The following is a 22,270-nucleotide window of genomic DNA, read 5'->3' on the forward strand; positions in this document are numbered from 1 at the left end:
AACCTGGTGATCATTCCCTTGCTGATCTTTGTGCCAGCAGCACCTGAAGCAGAGGAGAGACTGCTTTAGGATTCAGATCCTCAGGGACAAGCAAGGAGAACGGTTTTGTTCATCAAGCAAGCCTTTCTTCTCCCCCCGCCCCGAGTAAATTAAATATTAAACTAATCAAACAGGAGAGCTGCAGGAAGGCTCTGGTGCCAGACTCACCTTGCAGATCTGAACCGCGTATCTGAGAAGTTGTTTGAGATTGATTTTGTTCTTGTTCCGGGGGAGATACTCCTTCAGGCTCCCAGAAGGAAGGAATTCCATGATGAGTTTAATCCCACTTCCTCCTAAAAACAGAGCGTGTGTTTAATTTGCAGATGCGTGACCCTCCTCAGGTCATTAACACCAGTAACTTTTGTAGAAGCCCCCAGCACCGGGAGCATTTGTAATGGTATCGCGTGAGCACGGCCAGACCGTGGGCTGACCCCCGTTACCGGTCACTGCACCAGTCCAGAGAGAATCTGTTCCAGGCAGCACAGTTCCTGAACTTTATGGTATTACAGTTTTTAAATACCAGCTTAGAACAATCACTATTGCAAATGTAAACATCTAAGGCAACAGAGCTTTTTTTCTATGAATAATAACGTACGCTGCTGATAATGGTCTCTGGGTTTAGGGGCCGTGGCCCAGCTGCAGTGGCCACGGGACCCAGCTCGCTCCCAGGGCACGGACACCGCCATCTGTTAATGGATTTGGTGGGAACATCAGCCACCGTGCCCACAGCCAGGTTAGCTAAGCACAGAAATGGGCAGGAGGACTTCAGAGATAAATTGCTGCTACTTCCGTGAAGAAAGACATCTAAACCCATAGAACTACGGCTGTTCCACTCTTTAAAATGCTTCATTTTTACAGGAAAATCCTTACACTGTTAGCGTATACTTTTAATATTCTACATGAAGGCTTACCATCTTCTGTGCAAATTCCCTTATATTTGACAATGTTCTCATGATAAAGGTTCCTCAAGATTTCTATTTCCTTCTTGAGATCAGCGATGTGGTTCCCTCCGCTCTCTGGCTTCAGAGATTTAACCGCCACTTGCTCCCCTGTGTTGTCGCCTTCTGGGTCGTATCTGCAGAGTTCGACTTTGCCAAAGTGGCCCTAGTTGTAAAAGAACAGAGAGCATCATTTCACACAACATTCGTTAACCACAGCGTCACTGACGCACGATTTTAGGCGTTATGAGTCACATGTTCCTATTGGGACACAGACAGCACACACACAAAGCTGGGCATACACACATGAACGCTTATCTGACACTCTTTTACCTCTCCCAAATCACGGATTCTTTTCAAGAATCGTTTTTCGAAGAGCGTGGGATCAACCTCTGTAAAGGGCTTCTTCTCCGAGACAATATCGGGATCTGGGAGTGGAAAAAAAGCCCCAGGTCAGACATTCCCGTAAGGACACCTTAGTCTCGACGCTTCCCGGCATCCTTTCTCACTTCCAGTCTGCCGCTGATAGGGCGTTTCTATCCCTACTGACACAACTTTTCTTATTTAAATCCTGCCTGCTTCTTGCCAGGGAATCCCTTCCGTTTGTACCTCCCAGTCTATCACTTGCTGATTTTCCTCCCTCACTTTGTGGGCTGCTCGTTGAGTCTTCTTCCAGACTCTGATTCACTCTTCTCTTTGTACGCTTTCCCACCCTGTAGCAGTTATTCAGCTTCTGTGATCATTTCTTACTAGGGATGGGACGTCAGGGTTTGCCCTTGACTGATGTCTCTCAGTCGCTCTGTAGTCGTTTCAACGCAAGATGAAGCGGGAACCAGAGTTATCTGTGTTAATGCTCTGATTTGGTCAGAGTCCTGTGGAAATCTCACGGAGCTCAAAGATTGTCTCGAAACTAACTAAGCTGTGGGATAAAATATGGACAATCGATAGAAACAGCAATAACGCCGACATAACTTAAGCCACATGTATGGTATGACTTAAACACTCGCACCCTATTTGTGCTCCTCTACAGAAAGGACTATTTCCATTGGCGTAGGGACACGACACGCTCCTGTCAACCGAACCGTACACACGCAAGACTGCTGCTTGTGTCCAACTTCACCAATAAACCAGCCTTCCTTCCCCCTCCCTGCAGCTGATGGGCAAAACCGTGCCTTACTTTGTTCCTCCAACTTGTTGATGTCTCTCATGATTGCTCTGAAGAAGGGTCTCTGGTGAGGGTCGTAGTTCATGCACTGTTTCATCAGGTCAGCCAGTTCCTTGCACGATGGTGTGGCCAACACAAAATGCCCCCCGTAGAACCTCTCCTTCTGTAAGGTGCAAATGGAAACTCCTGCATGAATTTTAGCTTTTAACTTAATAAACCCATGTCCTACATCAGAAGTTGTGACCGTTAGATCCTTAACTCATTGCGAACTTTAACTTCACTTGGCCACGGAAATGCTCCTTCCCAGCAGTAACTCTAAACCATCTCCTACCAGTAAAGGATTATTATTGTGCAGAATCAGGTGTAGTTTGGAGCAACCACTTCAAACCCACGAAGCTTCTAAGGAAGCATCAGCTTCGGAGCAGATGGGATGAAGGTGGGCTGGTGCATTTTCTAAGCTCTGCAGAACCACCCCAGCTGTCCACCACGCACAGGAAGCGGACTGTAGCCAGGGCAGCAAGTTCCTTTCAGCTACAAAACAACTCAGGCAGTGACTCAAATACTCAGTCATTTCCTTCAGATCAGCAGCTGCCTTGCTCCATCGTCTCCCCAAGACAGCTAAACTTCAAGAGAGAAAAAGCACATTTGGAACATATGCTGAGGGACCCCGGCAGTGAGGAACAGAAACTGCCAGCAGTAAGGCAGAACGACATTTAGATAATTTTTTTTTTTTTTTTCTTCAGATTTCAGAGTGAACAATAACGGTGTCCCGCAGGAAATGAGTTCTGAACCAATGTCCAAAAGAAAGAAGCAAGAACAGAACCACCTAGCTGCTTTTGAGCAGGACCTCAGGCAGTTCCTGTGTGCGACTTAGAAAAGACCAGATGCGACAGCATCAGAAGTTCTGTGTAGTTGTTACTGTGGTGAGTTTTGAAAACACCCAACAAGGTCAGGCTGAAGCAATAATTAGCAGTTACTGTAATTGCTAATTACAATTAGCAATTCTAATTACAATTCTTGTAAGGACAAGAATTCCCATTGCAGTCTAGGCAATTTAGGTGGATGAGCCCCTTACCAAGTCCAACTGAGCTGGTCTTCCTGTAAGGTGAAAGCAACTCAAACTGGGAGGGATCTGAGATGTCAAGGTAAAGTTCACGTAACATAGTTTTACCTCTGCTAATGTCTTGTCTTTCAGTGGTATTTCTCCATTGTAGCAGATCTCCCACAGCGTTGTACCAAAACTCCACTTATCTGCTGCAATGCTTAAATTCTTGGAGTCTTCAACGCATTCAGGTGCAATCCAGGGGATTCGCTCGACACATTCTTAGATAAAACAGAGAACCAAAGCATTCTGGAGTTAATATCGAAGGACTAAAAGTCCAGCCTTCTAACTTAATTGTTCTTATCTAATAGCTGCTTAACTAAAATAAACTAAAGCTGCAGGACTTGTCCAGTTTCAGGGAAATCTGGATTCTCAAATTCCTGTTCTGGGAAGGATGTTTCTGTGGCTTTTACAAGCTCGTGCCTTGAGCCACCCAGAAACTGCGACTCCTTTTATATTATCTCACTGGACTTAGCGTGACTTTTCAAGAGAAATGAATACAACAAGCACCCGCTGTCAGCAACACCCTTTTACTTCTGCGTAGTTTTCAGATTCACGGAAGCTGACTACTTCTATTCTAGAGCCAGTTCTAGCAGGTATAAATGACATTTCTTCCTTTCCCCTTCCCCACCACACTGAGGAGAGAAAGCCGATTCCTGTACCATACCTTGTCTGGACAGCACAGTTATTGGTATTCCCGGGTCGCTCAGCTTTATGAAAGGACCGTATTCAGTGTCAATTCCCTCTCTGGCTAGGAGGATGTTTTTAGTACACACATTTCCATGGACCAAATCCTTATCCTCCTACGGTAAGCAAGGAAAAGAATAGTGAGTGCAGTGAGCTGGCAGCGCTCTGCAAGTGCTCCAACATCCCTATAGCATAGGGGATCCCTGTAAAACACTTCAAGTTGAAATCCAAAAATACAGCTTGGAAGAAATTATCCTAGAGGAGAACGGGGAAAGGAGGAGTAGGGAAGCATACAGTTCACGCTTAAGTATTTGTAGAGCTGAAAGGGGAAGCTGTGACAGCTTCCCCAGGCACGTAATGGAGCTGGTGGCAAACGCAAGCACACAGACTGCTTGGCATGCTGATAAAAAAGGAGCTCATCACCTTCTCTGAGAGTCTTTCCATTTAAAGCAACACAATGAATACAAAGAGAATATCATTGCACCATCCCACTACCCGAGAAAGGAAATTCATTAGCTACTAATGCACAGGACATCTCCACAGCGCTGGACTGCAGCAGCTACAGGCCACGCTTTTGCCAAGACGCCTTCTTACCAAATAGCTTAGCGCACTTGCAAGTTGCTTGGCGACTTTGAATTTCCAAGGAGTCGTCAGAAGCTCACTCTTCCGATGCATAAACAGATCCAGAGGCCCAAATTCAACAAACTCTTCAACCATGATATCTGCAAAGTCAGGGGCAGAAAGTCAGTGTTGCAATAACCAGTGTCCGGAGTAATCCAACAGACCTGTTACCATCCTCCCTCCGCAGGTTACAATCTCTCTTCATTTCACCTTCCTCAAAGTTTATTTCAGTGCTCAGAGTCCAGATTAAAATTATGTGGTAAATGAACAGTAAACCTGGAACAAAGCGTTTCAAAGACCACAGGGCAAAGCCTTCCCAGGGCAATAACCGCTGCCAGAGGCTGGTTTGTATCGACGCTATCGCCGGCATTCTGACCGCAAGGAGTCATCCTCTAAGGCGCTTCCTCAGAGGCAGCACTGGAAGGGAAAACCTGTTCGTAGAAAGAACTGCTGCCCTGCTGTTCCAGTCCCACTTCCATCTGCACTGAAAAATCAAGAGGCAGCAGCTGCCAATCCCATCTCCCCCCGTGCCAGCGCGAAACGGCACGGCTGCCCAGTCCCCCCCAAGCCTGCTGCCTCGAGAGACGCTCACTGAACTCACTTTCCACATCACGGACGCAGACTCCATGGAGGAGGACAATGTGCTTGTGAGACACCTGCCTCATCATGCTTGCCGTTTCAAAGAATGCCTGTTGGAAGGTGGAAGAGGTCAGCCATTAAACCACTGGTCATCGTGGCAGTCGTCCAAGCATTTTCCAGTAAGATGAAGGGTCAACAACGGCAGGGGCGTGCCGTCCCATTGCCAGAAAGGGGCAGTGGAGGGCTGTCAGAGCTGGGTTGCTGTTCACTAGGTGTGGAAGCAACCCATGCTCCTCCCTGCGCTCTTGCAGCCACGCACACGCTAGGTCTTAGCATCCCCTGCATGACGCACTAGCCTCTCTTACCAGATGATTAAGCAAAACGTAGACCAAGCAATCTGCCTGCGGCCACGTCGAGGACAGGACCGGTGACAGACTCACAGCCCAACGCAGGAGGCGGAGGTAATTTCTGGTAAGCAGCAGTACCCTCACTGAACTCCAGGGCTCTCAGATGATGGAGCCGCAAGACCGCGTGTATGGGTATGATGCTGCATTTCATACCACAGCGAGGCCTGCGTCTGATTTTCTTGCGCTTACAGTCTGCGCGTGTGCAGGCTGGAAGTGAGCACTGGCGTGCTCCAACCAGACCCAACACTGCTGCCTGTCTAATGAGATCAGCTTACTATCTCAAAAATGCTGGTCAGTGATGGATCTGACTGCCTAAAATGGTGAGATATACCTTCAGCATCTTCCCATTCCCTTACTATACACACCACCCCTTTTTTTTTTTTTTTTAAGGCTTTCCATGGTTATCCATGTACAACATGGTGAGGGCGAGCATTTGTAGTACAAAAAGGAAAAAAACTTGCCAAAGAAATGTCTCTGTGGCTGGGGTCCAAGACTTTCAGGAGGACTTTGATCTCTTTTTCATTTTGATATCCTTCATTCTCATCATCTTTGTAGTTGAGAATCCCTGAGTAAATCTGTGTTTTCGTCCCTCTTCCAAGATGTTCACCCTAAGACATAACGCACCATGCATTTTTCAAACTAAGACAAGAAGCAAACAAGCGTAGATTTACACAAACACTTGAATCTGCACACTATTCTGCTTCTCCAAGTGGAGAGTGGACTCAGCCCTCCGCTTGATCTAGCTAGACATAGACTTAAAATTATTACAGCGAGGAACCAAACGACAGCATGTTATTCTTCGCTTTAGTGACTGTACTCACCACTGTAAACCCACTTGGTATAAAAGGGCTATTACATCTCCGTTAACATCAGGCTCAGTGTGATTTAACGCTCTCAGACTAAACACCAAATGAATAAATTACTGGCCTCTTATTTACAATAAGCTGCTACCGAGGCAATCTTTAATGTGTTTCCAAAAGTCGGAGGAAGTAATATTTCAATGGAACACTTTGTTTGGGAAAGCAATTTCCTCCTAAATAACAGAGGATTCCGCCTTGGGATATTTTTTGCAGGAAGCCTGCACGCTGACTGTAAATACACCAACCAAAAAAAAAACAATTAACATAATCTATATCTGTCCTCCTTGGTCAGTGATGCAATTAAACAAAAAAAAAAAAAAAAAACCACACACAAAAAAAAACAACTCCCCCCCCCAAAAAAGCCAAAACAAAACCACCAAACCAACCCTTTTTTATTTAACTGGTGGCTGGGTGCAGTGGGCTGCCATCCTTCTTTGATTATAAGAGAGAAACGCAGTTCAGCAGCCACCTACCTGTATGATTTCTTCCTTGAGGATTCGATGGAAACTCAGCTGCCCTAGGTGATAAACAGGCTGCCATTCCTGCGCCTTCTTGGTTGCGACTAGCAAGTTGGAGATTTCTGGAAGGCAAGGAGAGAAAACATTCTTTAAGACTTTTCAAAGATCCCCAAATGGACGAGGAAGAAGGAGAAAAGAAGAAATTTTGATTTCTGTCAAGTAGCATCTGTTCCATCATTCAACAGAGAATTCACTAAAATAAAGCTATATATTCCATATTATATATCTGGGCTGATATTAAGAAACTGTCAGTATTTGCTGCACGGAGAAACACCCAAGGCTGAACGAGGCAATACCACTGCCGTACGTTAAGTAAAACAACACGCACTCCCTCCTACCAACAGGTACAAGGTCTCCTCTCCAATGTGTGGATGGGTAAGGGGTAGCTAGAGTCTCATTTCCCCTCCCTACTTCCTTGAAAATGTATTGTGCTCTGGGAAACACTAACAGTCTGTTTCCAGAGCACTGGAATTAAACTGGGGAATGGGAAATAGAGAGAAGGAAGAGACTCAGAAACCCAGTGCTTCCTCCTCTCTGCTCCTGGTCAGGCAGAGGCCTGGTTAGATCCAAGTGTCTTGCACGTGAATTTTGTCTTCCTGTGCTTGACAGCAGGCGTTATTTATTACGATAAAAGGGATTTAGAGGTCTGTGTCCATCTGGCTTTCCCCTTACTGGATGCAGAACATGTGTGTTGCGGCTAAACCATCATCTAGCACTCTGAAAACAATCAGTAATGAACCATACACTGAGAATTGCTTTATTTCTGCATCCCCTAAACTTCTCTGTGAATAACCAATTAAATAGATTTTTTTTTAAAAAAAAAAAAAAGAAAACAAGGAAGAGACAGAACAGTGAACAGCACAGATGATGCACTGGATCCCACTGCTACTAATGCCAAGGAAAAGCTGAAGCAGGCAGTCAGCTCCTTGACTCGTTTTATTTTATTGCAAATACAGCTATCAAAATGTGTCATCTCTCTGTGCTCCAGACAATGACCGAGCTTTCTTCAAAAGCGCTGACAAGCTCGGTGTCTACGTGCAGAGTACTCTCCTCTAACACCACCAGAAGAAGCAGGTAATTAACATAGCTCAGTTATTCCCCTTATTCTAACAGGAAACCATTATCAGATCAACACAGTCACGCCACTATGTTTCCTCTTTCATACAAAACTCAGCTGCAAGACACTTGTACTTTATGGCAAACACTTTCAGTAAGCGCTGGCATTAACAGTTTAACAAATGCACTATTGTCCCAGCCCTCCAAAATCTGACCTCACAGACAGCTCTACTGACCGCAAGGCTCTTCTAACAGTTGTGGACCAAGCATTCCCTGCTGCTTCATGAAGATTAATAAACAACAGCCCCGAATGAGAGCAAACAAGCTTCAAACCAGAGGCTGCAACCCTCCTTCGCCAGAGGAAGGCAACGTGCTGCACGGCAGCACTGCCTGGCATATGTGACTCGGTGGAGAAAAGGAAGAACCTTATACGGTCCTCGCTTCGCCGCAGCATTTCAGCCCCTGACTCTGAGTCAGCTGTGACATTTTCTTTTTAAACAAATCTAGAGTTCCACCTCTGCCATCGATACTGCAGGGCCAGCTGTTTAGGTGCAAAAAGGCAAACCAGAACTTTTCTGACTGTCACTTGAAAAGTTCACGCAAACAAAGCTCATGAGAAGCAGCAGCCCCTGGGCATTCTGTGCTGAGCTTGTAACAGCAAAAGGAAACCTTAAAACCTTGTTCACAGTGCTTGCTTTTGCCTTTTGATAAGACAACTCCATGGGGAAGGAAGAAACTTTATATATAATTAAGTGACAGAAGAGCTTCACACAAGGATACAGAACAAATCAGAGACACTAAGAACGCCTCCTCTTTGTAGAGTTTGTTTCCTTCCAACAACAAAGTTCATCCCCACTCTTAAAGGACAGAGTACCTCTCGGTTTTGGTTGGCAGCACCTCTTCAGTATAAAGCTTATGTTGTCTGTCCGAAGTATTTGTCCTTTGAGGTGATCCATCAGCTCTTTTAAGGACGAGAAAGACTTATTTGAACCATGCAGGAAGTACCCGCCTTTCTTCACTTCAATCTGGAAGTTCTTGTACTGGATTGAATTATTTATCATCTGCTATTACAGGGGAGAGGGGGAAAAAAGAAAGCAAAATACCAATCATTAAAGTGAATGAATGTTTGTAAAGCCATAAAAGCTCCCTCAAAGCCTTTGAAATTACGTGTAAGACCAGTTAATGACTTGCTCCTAAGCTTGGGTCCTCTAATAAAACTCCAACAAAGTAAAAAAAGGCCCTAAAATTCCTATAACCACCAGTCCCAGGAAAGCTCATAACACCAGAGTGGAAGAAGAGCAACATAAAGATGCAATCATCTAACAAGTCTAATTACGACCTGTGTGTTTTGCAGAGCCTGAGAGTATGCAGAAGCCTTGACTCTTCAGAAGGAATCTTCTCTTCACTTGGTCAAGAATTGCAGAATCTGGACCATACTTTCAAAATCTCAGTTTAAAAATAGCAAAAAACTCCCTTTCACAACCCAGATTGAACAACAGCTTGAAATCTTTCGCTTGTTGAACAAAACCTTTCAGTTTCATTCAAATGTACTGAGGAAGAATAAATGCATTGCACCACTTCTCTCTCCTCTCTAAGCCTCGCAATGAGGTTGAATGATTTCCAAGACCATCTTTTCAGTGCTTCAGTTTCCCTGTCTGTTCCCTGTCTAGAAGACAGTGTTGGTCATAGAGATTCTTTGCAAATGTCTACAGATGATGAGCCAAGTATCAAAGCTAAGAGATTACTATTGTTTCCAAGAGGTTTTTTCCAACATTTTGTTGTTTCTTGCTTCAAATGTCCCTTCTTGACCTCATCATTTATTCCATTAAGATTTTTTTCCTAAGAGAAGGAAAACAGTTCAGGTGACTTTACACTGTTATTATTCTTATGTGAACACTTCAAATATGTTCCCAACACCAGCAAGTCAGCTGCAGACTTCCAACTGAGGTCAGTAAAATTCAAACTTCTGCGCAGTCGCTGCATCATTCTTTTCTACTTCTAACTGGTTCTCTCACCTATCCCACCTCAGGAGCTTTTACTTATCACTCATCTTTCACTAAATACGTTCCACCAGCTCTCTGTGTGTATGTCCCCTTCTGTGGCGCTCTGCACGTAAAGGCAACTGTCCTCACGCACTGTTCTTTTACAGCATGCCAGCAGAAATACATTAATATAATTAAATCCATGTTCAAGAAACATTGGGCAAGTCACAGTGACAAATTCTTCACGTCCTTCTCACACCATATGAGTTTTAAAAGCTTAATTTCAATCATGGTCATGCACAGTTTTATTGCTATGAATGGAAATGTTCTGGATGTGATGATTCATTCGTCAGGGACAGCACAAGAGTCTGGGGAAAACGAAGCTATGAGGAGAAGTGTCTACCCTCTGCCTCACCAGCTATCAAAGATAAGAGTGACTGCCCTAAAGGACATAAATATATCAACGTGGATTACAGGGAGCTGCTAGTCTTTAGCTCATTATCAGATTACTGCTGGGAATGCCACACCTGACGTACCTCTGAGCCTTCAAAACAAGTCACTGTCATGAGAATGTGGTTAAAGTTCGTGCAGCTCCATCTCAACACGTACATCCCTGCTTCGTTCCCTTCCTGCCGCAGTTTGTTGATGGCGTATTCCGTGCTGAAAGAGTCAAGGTACAAATGAGGAAAACCAACGAGTGAGTAGTTGCATCCAAAATCTATTATTAATAAATACACAGGAGAGTCATTTTACATTTGGAACAAAAATGTGTAACAGCATAATAGAAATATCTGTATTAAAACATGATTTAATTACACACACTCGCATTTAGTTGCACAGAGAAGGGAAGAGAGATTTATTAAGCTCTTAGCATGCTTAATCGTGAAATTCCGCATCCAACACAGTGCGCACATTTTCGATATCCTATTATCTATTTTTCTACATATTACATCTTCAAACATAAGAGGAAATGCTAAAAAGGTTGGCAGAAGGGAAAATAATTGCTTTAGCTATTTAAAAAACAAAGGGTTTGTTCATCCATCCAAGGACTCGCAGGGTCAGCGTAGATACAGTTCAACTCTGTTTACCTAAAATATTCCCATCTGTTCAAATGACAATGATCTTTACAGCTATCAGTGCAGTAAGCCTCAAAATACACCTATAGTGAGGAAATAATGGTTTAACAGATCAGTAAGTTGATGTGGAGAGAAAGCGTGACACTTTCTCCATATAATCATTAGAGGAAATAAGCTGTTCTACAGCCTTTTGGTAACTAACATCCTTTGAAATGCCAGACTTCCTCAACTGATTCAACATGCAGCAGCATTAGAGGAGTAACTATTCAAGTGGAAAAATAAAAATCAAACATTTTACCAACCAAATGGGTCCATGGCATCCATTTTTTATGTTGTGCTCAATCAGCGGGGGAGCCACATCTGTGCAGAGATAATGGTGGGCATCTGCTGTAAGTCTGAAGTATCCGTCTATCAACGACGCGAACGACAGGGCTTCATCATGTGACGACAGTTTTAATTCCTACAACACAAAGCTATTTTAGTCAAGAATTCTTACAGTTCGGTTAAAACATTTCAGCAATCCTTGCAGAGCGGCTAAAAAATTGCCCAGAAACCTATGCCGGCCTTTTTGAAACACTGCAAGTTCAGGACTGGGACAGTCACGTTGGACATGAAGCCAAGCTCACTCTAGCAGCTCCTTTCCAAAAATCTAACAGCAAGAAGAATCACTTAGGACACTAAAACTCTCCTCTCCCTCCCAGGTGCTCTCTGCATTTGTCTCCCCTCCCTCTGCCATCCTTGCTGAGCTCCTCTTTCTTGACGCTGCTTTTGGCTGCACAGAAGGTGGCCAGGGGCTGGGTCACTACAGCTTCCCACGGGAAGGAAGCCTACCCAAGGTTTGGTTCTTACCATTCTTTTGTTATCCTGCTTGTTAATGCTAACTGTAGACTCCTTGATGACAATGTGGGTGATTTCAGGAAAGTAGGAAAAGTTGTTCCATGAGTCTCGAATTTTGAGTTTTTCTTCATCCTTTTTGTTTTTGCCATCAGATTTTTTCTTCTTCTCTTTCTCTGTCTGTATAGACTGAAAAAATATATTTTGGATAAAAATATACTAATAAAATCTTTTTTTTTTTAGCACAGTGTTTTTATCCTAAAACAAAAATTCATGATAAATTAATCTTCCACAACTACTTAATTCTTGAATGCTTTTTGCACAGAATTATCAATTCATTTATATCTTTAGTGTATCTGCATTGCAAGGATACACATCTATCACGAGTTGTCCATGAGACAGCTTTCATGAGCATGAAAGCAAGCAGTCATTAGCTAGGTGACTCACCTCTCTCTTGGCATGCTAGTGTCGTAGTTTAGCCCCGCTCGGGACCAAGCTACACAGAATAAATTTTAGTAGTAGTGCAGGGCTGAAAGTGTTCTACCGAAATTTTTTAAATTATCTACTTGAAATACTCCCTCAGGGCTCAGTAAGAGCCAGTCTTCTCGCACTGCACGCCTGAACTGCCAACAGCAGATGAAGTTCTGCATGCAGACCACAATGAAGCTGAGCATCTTACAGGTCAAAAGTTACTGAAAATTACTCGCAATGACTTATTTTTAAAAGATATCCGGCTGAGCAAAGGTTCCTGCTAGTCACAGAAAGGTTCTCACCGAGATTAAAGTCTTTGGTTTAGGCATTTAAATAAATATAATCTATAAATCAGCAGAAGCAGGAGCCTTACAAGAGACAGCAAGCTTTTCTGCTCAAATATCAGTTCTGCCTTTCCTCCCCCCATTAATATTATCATTTAAAACAGAAATTCTCCATCAGAGATGTAGATTGTTAGCTTACATCTCAACGGAGTGAAGCACAATACCTTCTGTGCTACACAAGATAGCTATCAGTAGGGTCCTCACCACTGTGGGGAACTGAGGCACGCAAAAAGAGGTCTAGTTGTTCAAGTATTGTATGTGGAGAAACACTGGAGAATATGCCATCGGCCCTTCAAATCCAGAGTATGTTCAATACTTATGGACACAAACTACAGAAGAGGTTAACAAAGTGACCTCAATTAGCAGCACGGAAACAAGGAACAACATATAAAATATCACTGATGTGATAAAACTTAGCTTTAATGTCACTGTATTTTAATTTCTTCATGAAGAGTCTACGAGTGTGAGCAAACATGGCACCTGGGGTGCCATATACTGAAAAAGCATTAAAAAAACCCTTTGATATCAACAGAGTACCAAACCTTTATCAAGGGATACTTACATTTGGCTTGAGCCGCCACTGGATTCCATTGTTTCCTGTTACGATGACTTCATAGAGCGGGAGGATCTCATTGTCTCCACAATTAAATCTATTTATTTCATTCTCAGATGAAATCAGCAAAAACGAAGTCTCAAAAATTTCTGCTCCAAAATGTTTAGTCAAGGTCTCCATTGTTGACAAGTATTTAACTTTCAGATCACGTGGGGACACGCTACTCTCGCTGATGGTTTTGTTGTTAAACTCTTTAAGAAAATGCTTGAAAACATTATTTATTCGAATCCTGGTTAAGAAATTCCTCTGTCTGATAGTCTTGTTCAAAGTTTCAGGAATATAATGCTTATAACTAGAAGGAAAAACAATGCTACAAGTTAATACTGTTGTCTCCTAAACTTTTTACCCTGGAAAGTAAAATGCTTAAAATCCCTTCTGGAAGAGAAGCACAGCAGATCCCAACAGTGACAAAGAAGTCATCCCAACTTACCTGATATCTTTGGGAAGCTCCGGAAGCTTCACATTCTTCTTGATGGCATAGTGAGAGATTGCAAGGACAGCCATCCCCAGACATTCATTTTCAATTTCGTGAACCTCTTGATCATTTTTGGGATCCCGGATTGGTGCCAGGCCTCTAACTAAGTCATACTGACCCTTAATAGGAAGAAAAAGAGAAAGTTACTAGATTAGGCGTTTGTGATAGTTTAGCAGAAACATAATATTTGTGCTTGACAAGTGACAGTTCGTGGAACAGGTGAAATCACCACGTGGACCATCACAGCACATCCATCCCATAACACAGTCCACAGCACCGTGGCTTTCACCAAAGCACACGTGCAGACACCCAGGCAGGACATCTGCATCGCTCAGGCCCGTCCAAAACCCCTTTTCCCTCCTTTTACACATTAGCCCACCAAAAACTCACTTGTTGTTAATTAACTCAAGAAAACACCATATCTGTCCCCTTTTAGCAGTACCACGATTTTTTCTTCTGGCACACAACAAATACTTTGTGTCTCTGCTTTATCTCTGCCCTACATCACCTGGTATCTCTACTAACCCCATGCACTCAGTCTCTAAGCCACGTCTCAAAGCCAAGATTGCAAGCTCCGCGGCAGCCACCTTGCTCTGGGTCAGTCTGAAAAATATCTGGTTATCGCAGAGCAAAGACATTTCTGTTGCCTTACACTAGCATTAGTGTTTTCCTGGCTTTTTTAAACGTTACTACCCAAGAGTAAAATTCTGCTTAATGCAGTATTGTCTGACAATATCCATTAAGGTCTCTACTCGCTCCACAACTTAAGAGGTGTTTTCATTCTTTTTGCTAGCACTCGAGGGGGAAAAAAAAGAAAAAAGAAAAAAAAAAAGGACAAAAAGCAGTTTTGCAGCATGTTTTCAAATAGTGATTTCGCAAAGTTGCATACACGTACACAGGAACGTTCATACAAAACAAGGCTTAAGTTTGATTACACGGAAAGAAATATTTGCTTCTGATATTACTTTAGAATGCAAGTGGCACCATTAAAATGCACACATAGCTGTAGCTAACTTGGTATCTTCTTTTACTGTGGTTTCACAACAAAACAACAAGAATTCACTGGAGCAGCTTCATGCCATCTCTTTTTTTCTGAAGGACATAACCTTATTTCAAAGACTGAAAATTCTGCACTAATTACACTCAGAATTAACAGCAAATGTGTTTTTCTCCAGCGCACTTAATTTGCTCACTTCACAAGCCTTCATCAACTTAGATCTTCCCATTTCTTTGGTGAAACTGGACAGTTTCTTGTTTGCAAAACCATTTGTGCGCATCTGAACTTTTCTGTACAAGAGCACAAGCTTTCTGAAATAGGCACCCTGCTTACTCGCCATGGCCGGCATGCTGCACGTACCACCAACAAGTGGGAGGCATAACAGAAGGCAAGAAAAATTGCCGTGTAAGCAGGCTGTGTGCCAGTGATTTTATCAGTTAATGTTTTTAGCACCAGATAGTAAAAAAGAATTAAAAGACACCATACTGTCAGTTTTAATACTGCTACTGTTCATCTATAGGACTACAGATGTCACACCATTATGTGCAAATGTTTTGCAAAAGAAACGGTGATAGCATTTATATCCAAAAACATTTAATATTGAAAGAAAGTATATACAGCCATTTTTGGACTGAGATAAACAGTTTCTTTACACATTCTGCATATGGGTAGACTGCTCTTCACATACCAAATTCTCTTCCCTGCACCACACAAGAGTACGAAGAAAAACACTTGCATCTCTAACTGGCAAGGTTACACGGTACTTTAAAAGTTTGGAAACAGCTCTTTAAAGCAGCTTCCTCTGGATCAAGTTGTTTTATGTGACTACAACAGCAGAGATACTTGCAAGCAACCTCTTACCTGTGCAAAGATGTATTCTAATGAGGACGCATCAAGTATCGGGGTTCCTTCTGGTGCTAGCTTCTTCTCATAGGAGTTCTTCGCCTTCCGTGGTGAATGCCTCCACACTGAGGGCTCGTTCTCACTTGTCCCATGCCAGTTCGTAAAGTAGTATCTTGCAAGAAAAGAGGAATAAACTTTTAAAACTTTTGGGGAAATCCTCCATTTACATTGGATACATATTTTCAACTTTGAAAAGAAAACCAGTTACAAGTCAAAACCCATCAAGCTTCTGCCCTGAGGTTGCAACTTAAAGTGGTCCACTGCTGAAACTGCACGCCTGGCCTGGGGAAGTGGGGAAAAACAGTGTATTAGTCAAAGACTTTCAGCCTTTCCACTCAACAGTATCTCACTCTTAACAATATTATGTCTGACTGCCTGTTGCATCCCTGCACAGAAGGCTCTGCTCAGATGCCAAGTACCTCTCCCCCATCTCCAACATTGCTTGAGCAGCGTAAGAGAGTGCAAAGCCTCTGCTGCATGTTAACCAACAGCTGGCACTTGTATTCCAAGATAAAATGGCTCAGCTAAAGGGTTAACAAGTCTTCAGACCTCCTCCTCTAGAGCACAGGGATGAACTTCACTATGCCTCACTCTCTGGAATTTCTGCTTCCCTGTGGTATCAGATGGAGCTGGCGAAAACGGCACTAACTCAAATCACCTGGTTTTAACGGGACACAGTCAATCTTCTGTGTATGTTACAACAGCCTTTTTACCCCTATGTGTACACAAAGCTATTTAATTAAAAACCTTTCAGTAGAAAGGAGTCAGCATCTACTGAAAAATAATAAAATTTTTGTGTTCAAGCTCTGTTAGTACCTTTTGAGAAATCTTTGCCTAAATTATTCCAGAAATTTGTGTTTATCTGGGTTTTAATAACATTTAAATCCAGTAAAATTTAGCTAAATCTTGTATGAATCAATGTCAATGTGCCTTCTGCAAAGGTTCACGCCTGGAACACAATTATGAACCACTAACAATTAAAAGGTTACAGCACAGCAGATTTACCCAACTGCTAAGTAGGAATGATTTCTGCAAGAATATGTCAATCTAATTCCAGAGGAGCATTCAGCAGTAGCAAGAGAAAAAAAAAATGCAGAATTACTGCATTGTTATATATTACTGCATTAATACAAAGAGTGGTGTGAAATCAGATATTTCCGGTGGACAGTGACCGCCTTGAGCGTCACATAATTTGTTTCACATCACCATGACATCATGACAGCGAAGCTTTTCCTACCTACCTAAATATGTGATGAAAAACTTTAGATGAAGAATTTTTGGGCTTAAAATGAGATCAAACAGCTTTACATAGGGAAAAAACCAAATGAATATGTATGTGAATAGATACTGCACAATGAAGTAATAAAAAAAAAAAAAAGTGAGTGGAAAAACCTAAGATTTTAGGTAGAAAATGCTGAGGCGCGTGATGGGTATATTCAGCTCCTGAATTGGAAAGACACATTTTCTGTATTGAAAGAAAAAGCTGAGTAGACAAACTACCTTACAATCGACGAACACATTTTGAGATTACAAATAAGAAATCTGTTTAAACAAGAAATCACTATGTGGCCCAAGCAGCTCCATTTCAAATATAATGCAATAAAAATTGCAAGAGATACGTCCTGGAAGACAGCAGGAAGGCAGTAAGTCAACTAGTAAACACGTATGAACATTACGGTGCAAAACAACTCGCATGCAAACGCGCGTGTTTTAAAATACGTGACTCCATCTTGGTGATTTGTCTCCGACCAGAATGGGAGTCCATGGACTAAGCCCCAGTTCTGCGGTGGTTGCGGCTGGTGTGTATCAGCCTCAGTGCAGAATCAAGATCTTAAAGAGCAAAATAAAATTAGTACTTTCAGTTCAGCACCATGTGTTTTAATCACGTCTTATCTGTGAAATAGGTTGACCATTGTGTTTCTGTCCATCCTTTCTTTTTGGTAAGTCTTTTTAAGTCCCCAAAAAGCATGTATGGATAGCATGAGTAGGAACACCAACACATAACTGTGCCAAAAACTCCTGACAAGTACTGTAGGATACAGCAGAACTCCTTCGGTTGAAGCATAAAAAGCAAAGCAAAGCAAACCCTTCTGCCTCCAGGAAATTACTTTGTTTCTGTACGCTGCTTTATAAGAGGAGTGATAATTAATAACTCAATTTCTTTTGGTATTTCCTGAAAATAATTATGGGCAAGGTATTGTGTATTGTTTGTAAGGGAGAGGAGAACTTGCTCCTTTCTCTATTAAACTGCACTGATTAAGACAACACTTATAAGCTACAATAAAAATTAGAGCCCCATTGTTTGAGGAACCATACAAATGAAGAAGGAGAGTCTCTGCCTTGAAGAGACCGATGGACTTGTGGTAAGGGGGAGATAGATTATTACTATTCCACTTTCACAAACAGAAACAGGAGCAAGAGCTTTCCAGTTGTGGTAAGAATTGAGTGCTAGAAACGCTGGATGGGAACGTGCTGTTCTCCTTCACCTCCAGCAGCTCTGATTGTCCTTCTTTCCCAAGTTTCCAGAAACACGTGCCTTGGGTTCCTCCCCCACACCAGGAAACACTGCTACCTCTGGCCTAAACACAGTCCAGCTATGGAACAGTTAAACTCCTCCTCCATCAACTAGTGTGCTAATTAGTCCAGGATATTACAAAATACTGTGGTTTCTTATGTCATAGTCTTTTTTTTTTTTTTTAACTTGAGGCAAGTGAAAGAAATATAGGGCTACTTACAAAGTTCCTAGTGAAAAGCAAGCCCTTTTAAAATATTACCAGAACTGGCAGAAATTTGACGGGAAGAGGTGGATGGAAGTCCGCACAGTCAGAAACCAAATCTAAAGCTTTCAGCAGTGGAAGGAAAATCAAGCATTTAAAAGCATTTGAAACTACACAGTCACATACCTTCCTTTTATATATATAATTTTAACAGAACACGACTAAATCAAACCTATCCATGTAATGAAATTTCAGAAATAAGCTTGTCCACATAAAAAAATGATTGAGTCTCTAAATTATTATATACAGTCTAATACACTGCACTATTAAATAAGCCCAGACCATTTTCCTTTTTCAAGAGGAATCCTGCCTCTTGCAGAGCCCAGAAAAAACGATATTCATTTAGAGAGCAGTTTCGCAATCCTGTATTGCTTGCAATTCTTCAGTCCCCAGCTCTGCTCTCAGTTCAGGTGCCCAAGCCAAGACACACAGTAGATCAGAAATGAAAGAAAGGAAAATACCACTTCACCAATACACTACAATATTCCTAGGGAGATGGGAATCTTTAGATTTTAGCACTTAACTCACATAGTCTCTTCTTAAATACACATTAAGTTATTTTAAATACATATTACTGGCCGAAAGATTGCCAGTTTTCACGCATGAAGCATATCTGACAAAAGAGACACCCATGCCAAACTTCAAATCCCAACTCTAAAGCTTAAAAAAAATAAACCACCAGAACTTCTAGATCTAGAAAGTAGGGCATTTTCCAGCTTCATTCTGTAAAATGATAGATCAGAAAATAAAGTTCAACATAAAGTCAGTTTGCCCGTACACCTAAAATTGGATAGAGTTACGAACAGCCAAAGAAGATTTAGAAGAGAGAGCTGCTCAAGGCATTTTAAAGAAGGTGGTGTTACCTGTTCCTGCAGCAGGAAGAGTATCTGGAAAGAGCTCTCACCATTCACCCAAAGCAGAAACATATAAACACCAAACACAGTGGAAACTGTTTTTTAGGAATTGAGTTAAAACTAGCATCGGACTTCTGATCGGATGATTAAACACCCACAATCACATTTTTGAAGTACCACCTTCTTTTACGGAGAAAAGCAGACTACACCCAAGAATTTCATTATCAGGGGAAAACGTCTCAGATTCACATTATACCAATAATCTTTTTTTACTATTCAGTATATGGTTAATCTGACTGATCTCTTAAAGCAGAAAGGGCACTTAATGCTCTGTAAGAGGCCAGTAGAGTTCTCAGAGCTTCTTTGAGACAGTCACTCAGTTCCATTATTGCATGGTGTTTATCTGCCAAACTTAATCACAGCCGTTGACATCCAAGATCGGTTGAGGTTAAGTCATTAACACTGCTAACAGACTGTGTTGAACAAGAGAGAAAAGACTATAATATCCTCTCTCTCTTCTAAAAATAGGTATCACTATTATAATTATTTGAAAAGCAAAGATCTTTTTGTTGACTGTCAGTATTTTTTTTGTCGTAACAGTTCATCCAACAACAGTAACAATTCCAGTCTGGCACAAATGTAATCGGGACTGAAACACCTTCCAGTGCAAAGATGACGTTTTCAAAACTCTCTCGTTCTACCTGTATAAACAAACTGGCTGTTATTCTCTAACAAGCCTAAAAAAATGGTTTGGATGCACAACCTGAGGTTTATACATGCAAGTTCTCTCATGAGCATGTACAAGTGACAGTCATGTTGTCTAACTAGAGACATCAGGAAAAAGATGTTAAAATGCAGACAGCTATATTACCACCTCTAGTTTTTTCTCTATAGCCCAAACTGACCATGTATGTCAGTATTACATTTTAAGGCAAGAGGGAAAACTAAGAAAATAAGCTCTATGTACAGTTGTACCTTGAAGAATCAATAAAAATGATCTGTGGACTTGCTTTAGGAAGATAGGTAAAGTTTATAGAATAATTATTCCTGGAAGTAAAGCTTTTTCCATGTATTTTTCTCCTATGTCATACACTTAGAGCTCATATTGATGCAAGAAGATAAGTTGGAATAAAAAAAAAAAAAAAAAAAAATCAAAAAAGAAGGCAGTGTAACGGGCAGAATTGGATTTCTATCAAATCCTAAAAGGAGGACATCCTTCCTTCAGATAGAATGTGAGAGTGCTCAACAGTAGTCAGCATTACTGCTGGCATTTTCCAGTGGGTGAGGGCTGATGTACCCATTCAGCCCCAGAAACCTCAGCAGGCTACGTGCTGTATTTTAGGAACGACACCTGAAGTTCAAGCTGATGGTACATGTCAGATAAAGATCCTGGGAACAATGGTTTCTATTTTCTGTCGCTTTCTCCAATCTCACATATGCCACCCACAGCAAGGGCAGAGAGATTCCCCTGCAGTCCTAGAAGAGAATTTCAAAAGCCATAGCATGCTGCCTTTTCCTTTCATGTTAATAGCAAAATTCCCGTTGACTTCAGCAGGAGTACAGTTCACTTTGAACGCTTCAAATGGGAATTGAAACATGTAAAACACTGACATAATAAAATAACATTTTTGAGCCATTTTTTTTCAATTTAGCTTTTAGCTCGTTCAGTCACCTACAGCTTCGTGGATACAGGTTCTTGTGGTTTTTCACCTTCTGGGGCTTTTTTTCAAGGTTGTATAGCAAGATGAAAAAAAAAATCAGGAGACATTTTAAGCTTTTCCTGTTAATCTCTCATCTATGCTGCGAAAAGCTAGCTGCTTCTTTTGGTTTTGCTTTCCTGCTTCTTCAGTGAGTTCAGCACTAAGAGTTATAGTATCTACATATGGCTAAGGAATCATTTTTCAGATGTTCTGCGCTTACCTCATTCGATAATGGAGCCGGTGTGACGTTTTTTCATCTACCTTAAAGACTTGGTTTGGTGCATACCAGAGTCTTCTGTTTTCATCATACAGTGCAAAGAGATTGTGGCATAGAGGAGATATAGCTGTCAGAGAAAAGTAAACAAATGCAAGAATCACAAGGCTACAGTACACATGCACACCTCAAAAATACAAACGCATGAAATAAATATCTGATCTTGCAAAACAGACCATAAAAATCAATTGATACTAGAATCAGTTTAAAACAAACACCAGGAAAGCTACGGTTAAAGTGGAATTGCAAACTGTGCATTGGTTTAGTCGACTGGTTTTATTGTGTATTAAACAGCGTATCACTTCAGCTATTTCTAACATTAAAGTTATTCTGAAATCCTGATTTTGCCAAAGGTCTGAATTTAAGATGAAATGACTTAAAAATCTCCACTTTTTCCAGATCACAGGAATGGGTGATTTAACAAAACCAGCCAGCAATGCCACAACTTTGTTCTCTGTTTTATTTTATTAATAAATTTTACTCCCATAGTTGAAAGAGAAGGTTTTAGTGAAATGATGAAAATCCCCTTCTGCAAACAAGCAGAAAGCGTAACGTGTCATTTTTCCATTCTTTGCTAATTCAACAGAGGGTTTTCCAACAAAGAACAGACTTTGACTTGTATGTCTAGGCTGACCTGCTTTAACCTTTGCATTTACATCATTCCAGACAAAAACAGGCTACAGTACGTTTGCAGGTCTACCATTGTTTAAATTCCTTGCTTCAGTTTCCTTGCTCAACAGGAGGCAGTACCTGTGGACTTGGTGAAAAGCGAGACAAGGCTGCAAGAAGTTCCCTTAAGGGAAGCTCAGTTTAAGTCATTTCTTCAAAGGTTTTAAATTTCCGACACGAATTACTGGGAGCAGTTGCACAGTATGTGGGTTCACGCCCATATAAACAGCAGCAGCTCACAGCTCTCACATGCTGACATAAACAGGTGGGTTTTAAGTACTTCTCATTCTCATTAAAACAATTTAAAAACAACATAAGTACTTATTTGA

At 41.7% G+C, this 22,270-nt stretch overlaps 1 protein-coding gene across 4 annotated transcripts in view; it reads right to left on the bottom strand.

Moving 5' to 3' along the window:
- The window catches only part of JAK1 (Janus kinase 1), a 59,446-nt gene that overhangs the window by 3,747 nt on the left and 33,429 nt on the right, over window positions 1–22,270 (bottom strand). For 2 of the 4 annotated variants that reach the window (XM_086753021.1, XM_086753023.1), the window contains exons 4-21: window positions 21,219–21,342; window positions 15,626–15,779; window positions 13,723–13,886; window positions 13,242–13,584; window positions 11,880–12,053; window positions 11,333–11,490; window positions 10,491–10,614; window positions 8,847–9,033; window positions 6,872–6,978; window positions 6,000–6,146; window positions 5,154–5,241; window positions 4,526–4,653; window positions 3,912–4,047; window positions 3,314–3,465; window positions 2,155–2,305; window positions 1,311–1,405; window positions 951–1,143; window positions 208–332 (exon numbers count right to left, since the gene is read on the bottom strand). In XM_086753021.1, coding sequence (XP_086609147.1) covers window positions 208–332; window positions 951–1,143; window positions 1,311–1,405; window positions 2,155–2,305; window positions 3,314–3,465; window positions 3,912–4,047; window positions 4,526–4,653; window positions 5,154–5,241; window positions 6,000–6,146; window positions 6,872–6,978; window positions 8,847–9,033; window positions 10,491–10,614; window positions 11,333–11,490; window positions 11,880–12,053; window positions 13,242–13,584; window positions 13,723–13,886; window positions 15,626–15,779; window positions 21,219–21,342 — 2,750 coding nt within the window. Of the gene's footprint in view, window positions 1–207; window positions 333–950; window positions 1,144–1,310; window positions 1,406–2,154; window positions 2,306–3,313; window positions 3,466–3,911; window positions 4,048–4,525; window positions 4,654–5,153; window positions 5,242–5,999; window positions 6,147–6,871; window positions 6,979–8,846; window positions 9,037–10,490; window positions 10,615–11,332; window positions 11,491–11,879; window positions 12,054–13,241; window positions 13,585–13,722; window positions 13,887–15,625; window positions 15,780–21,218; window positions 21,343–22,270 lie in introns of all 4 variants that reach the window. The other 2 variants (XM_086753019.1, XM_086753022.1) reach the window with 1 other exon arrangement.

This window comes from Chlamydotis macqueenii, chromosome 8, assembly GCF_036417535.1.
Source record: "Chlamydotis macqueenii isolate bChlMac1 chromosome 8, bChlMac1.mat, whole genome shotgun sequence".
NCBI classification, from domain to species: domain Eukaryota; kingdom Metazoa; phylum Chordata; class Aves; order Otidiformes; family Otididae; genus Chlamydotis; species Chlamydotis macqueenii.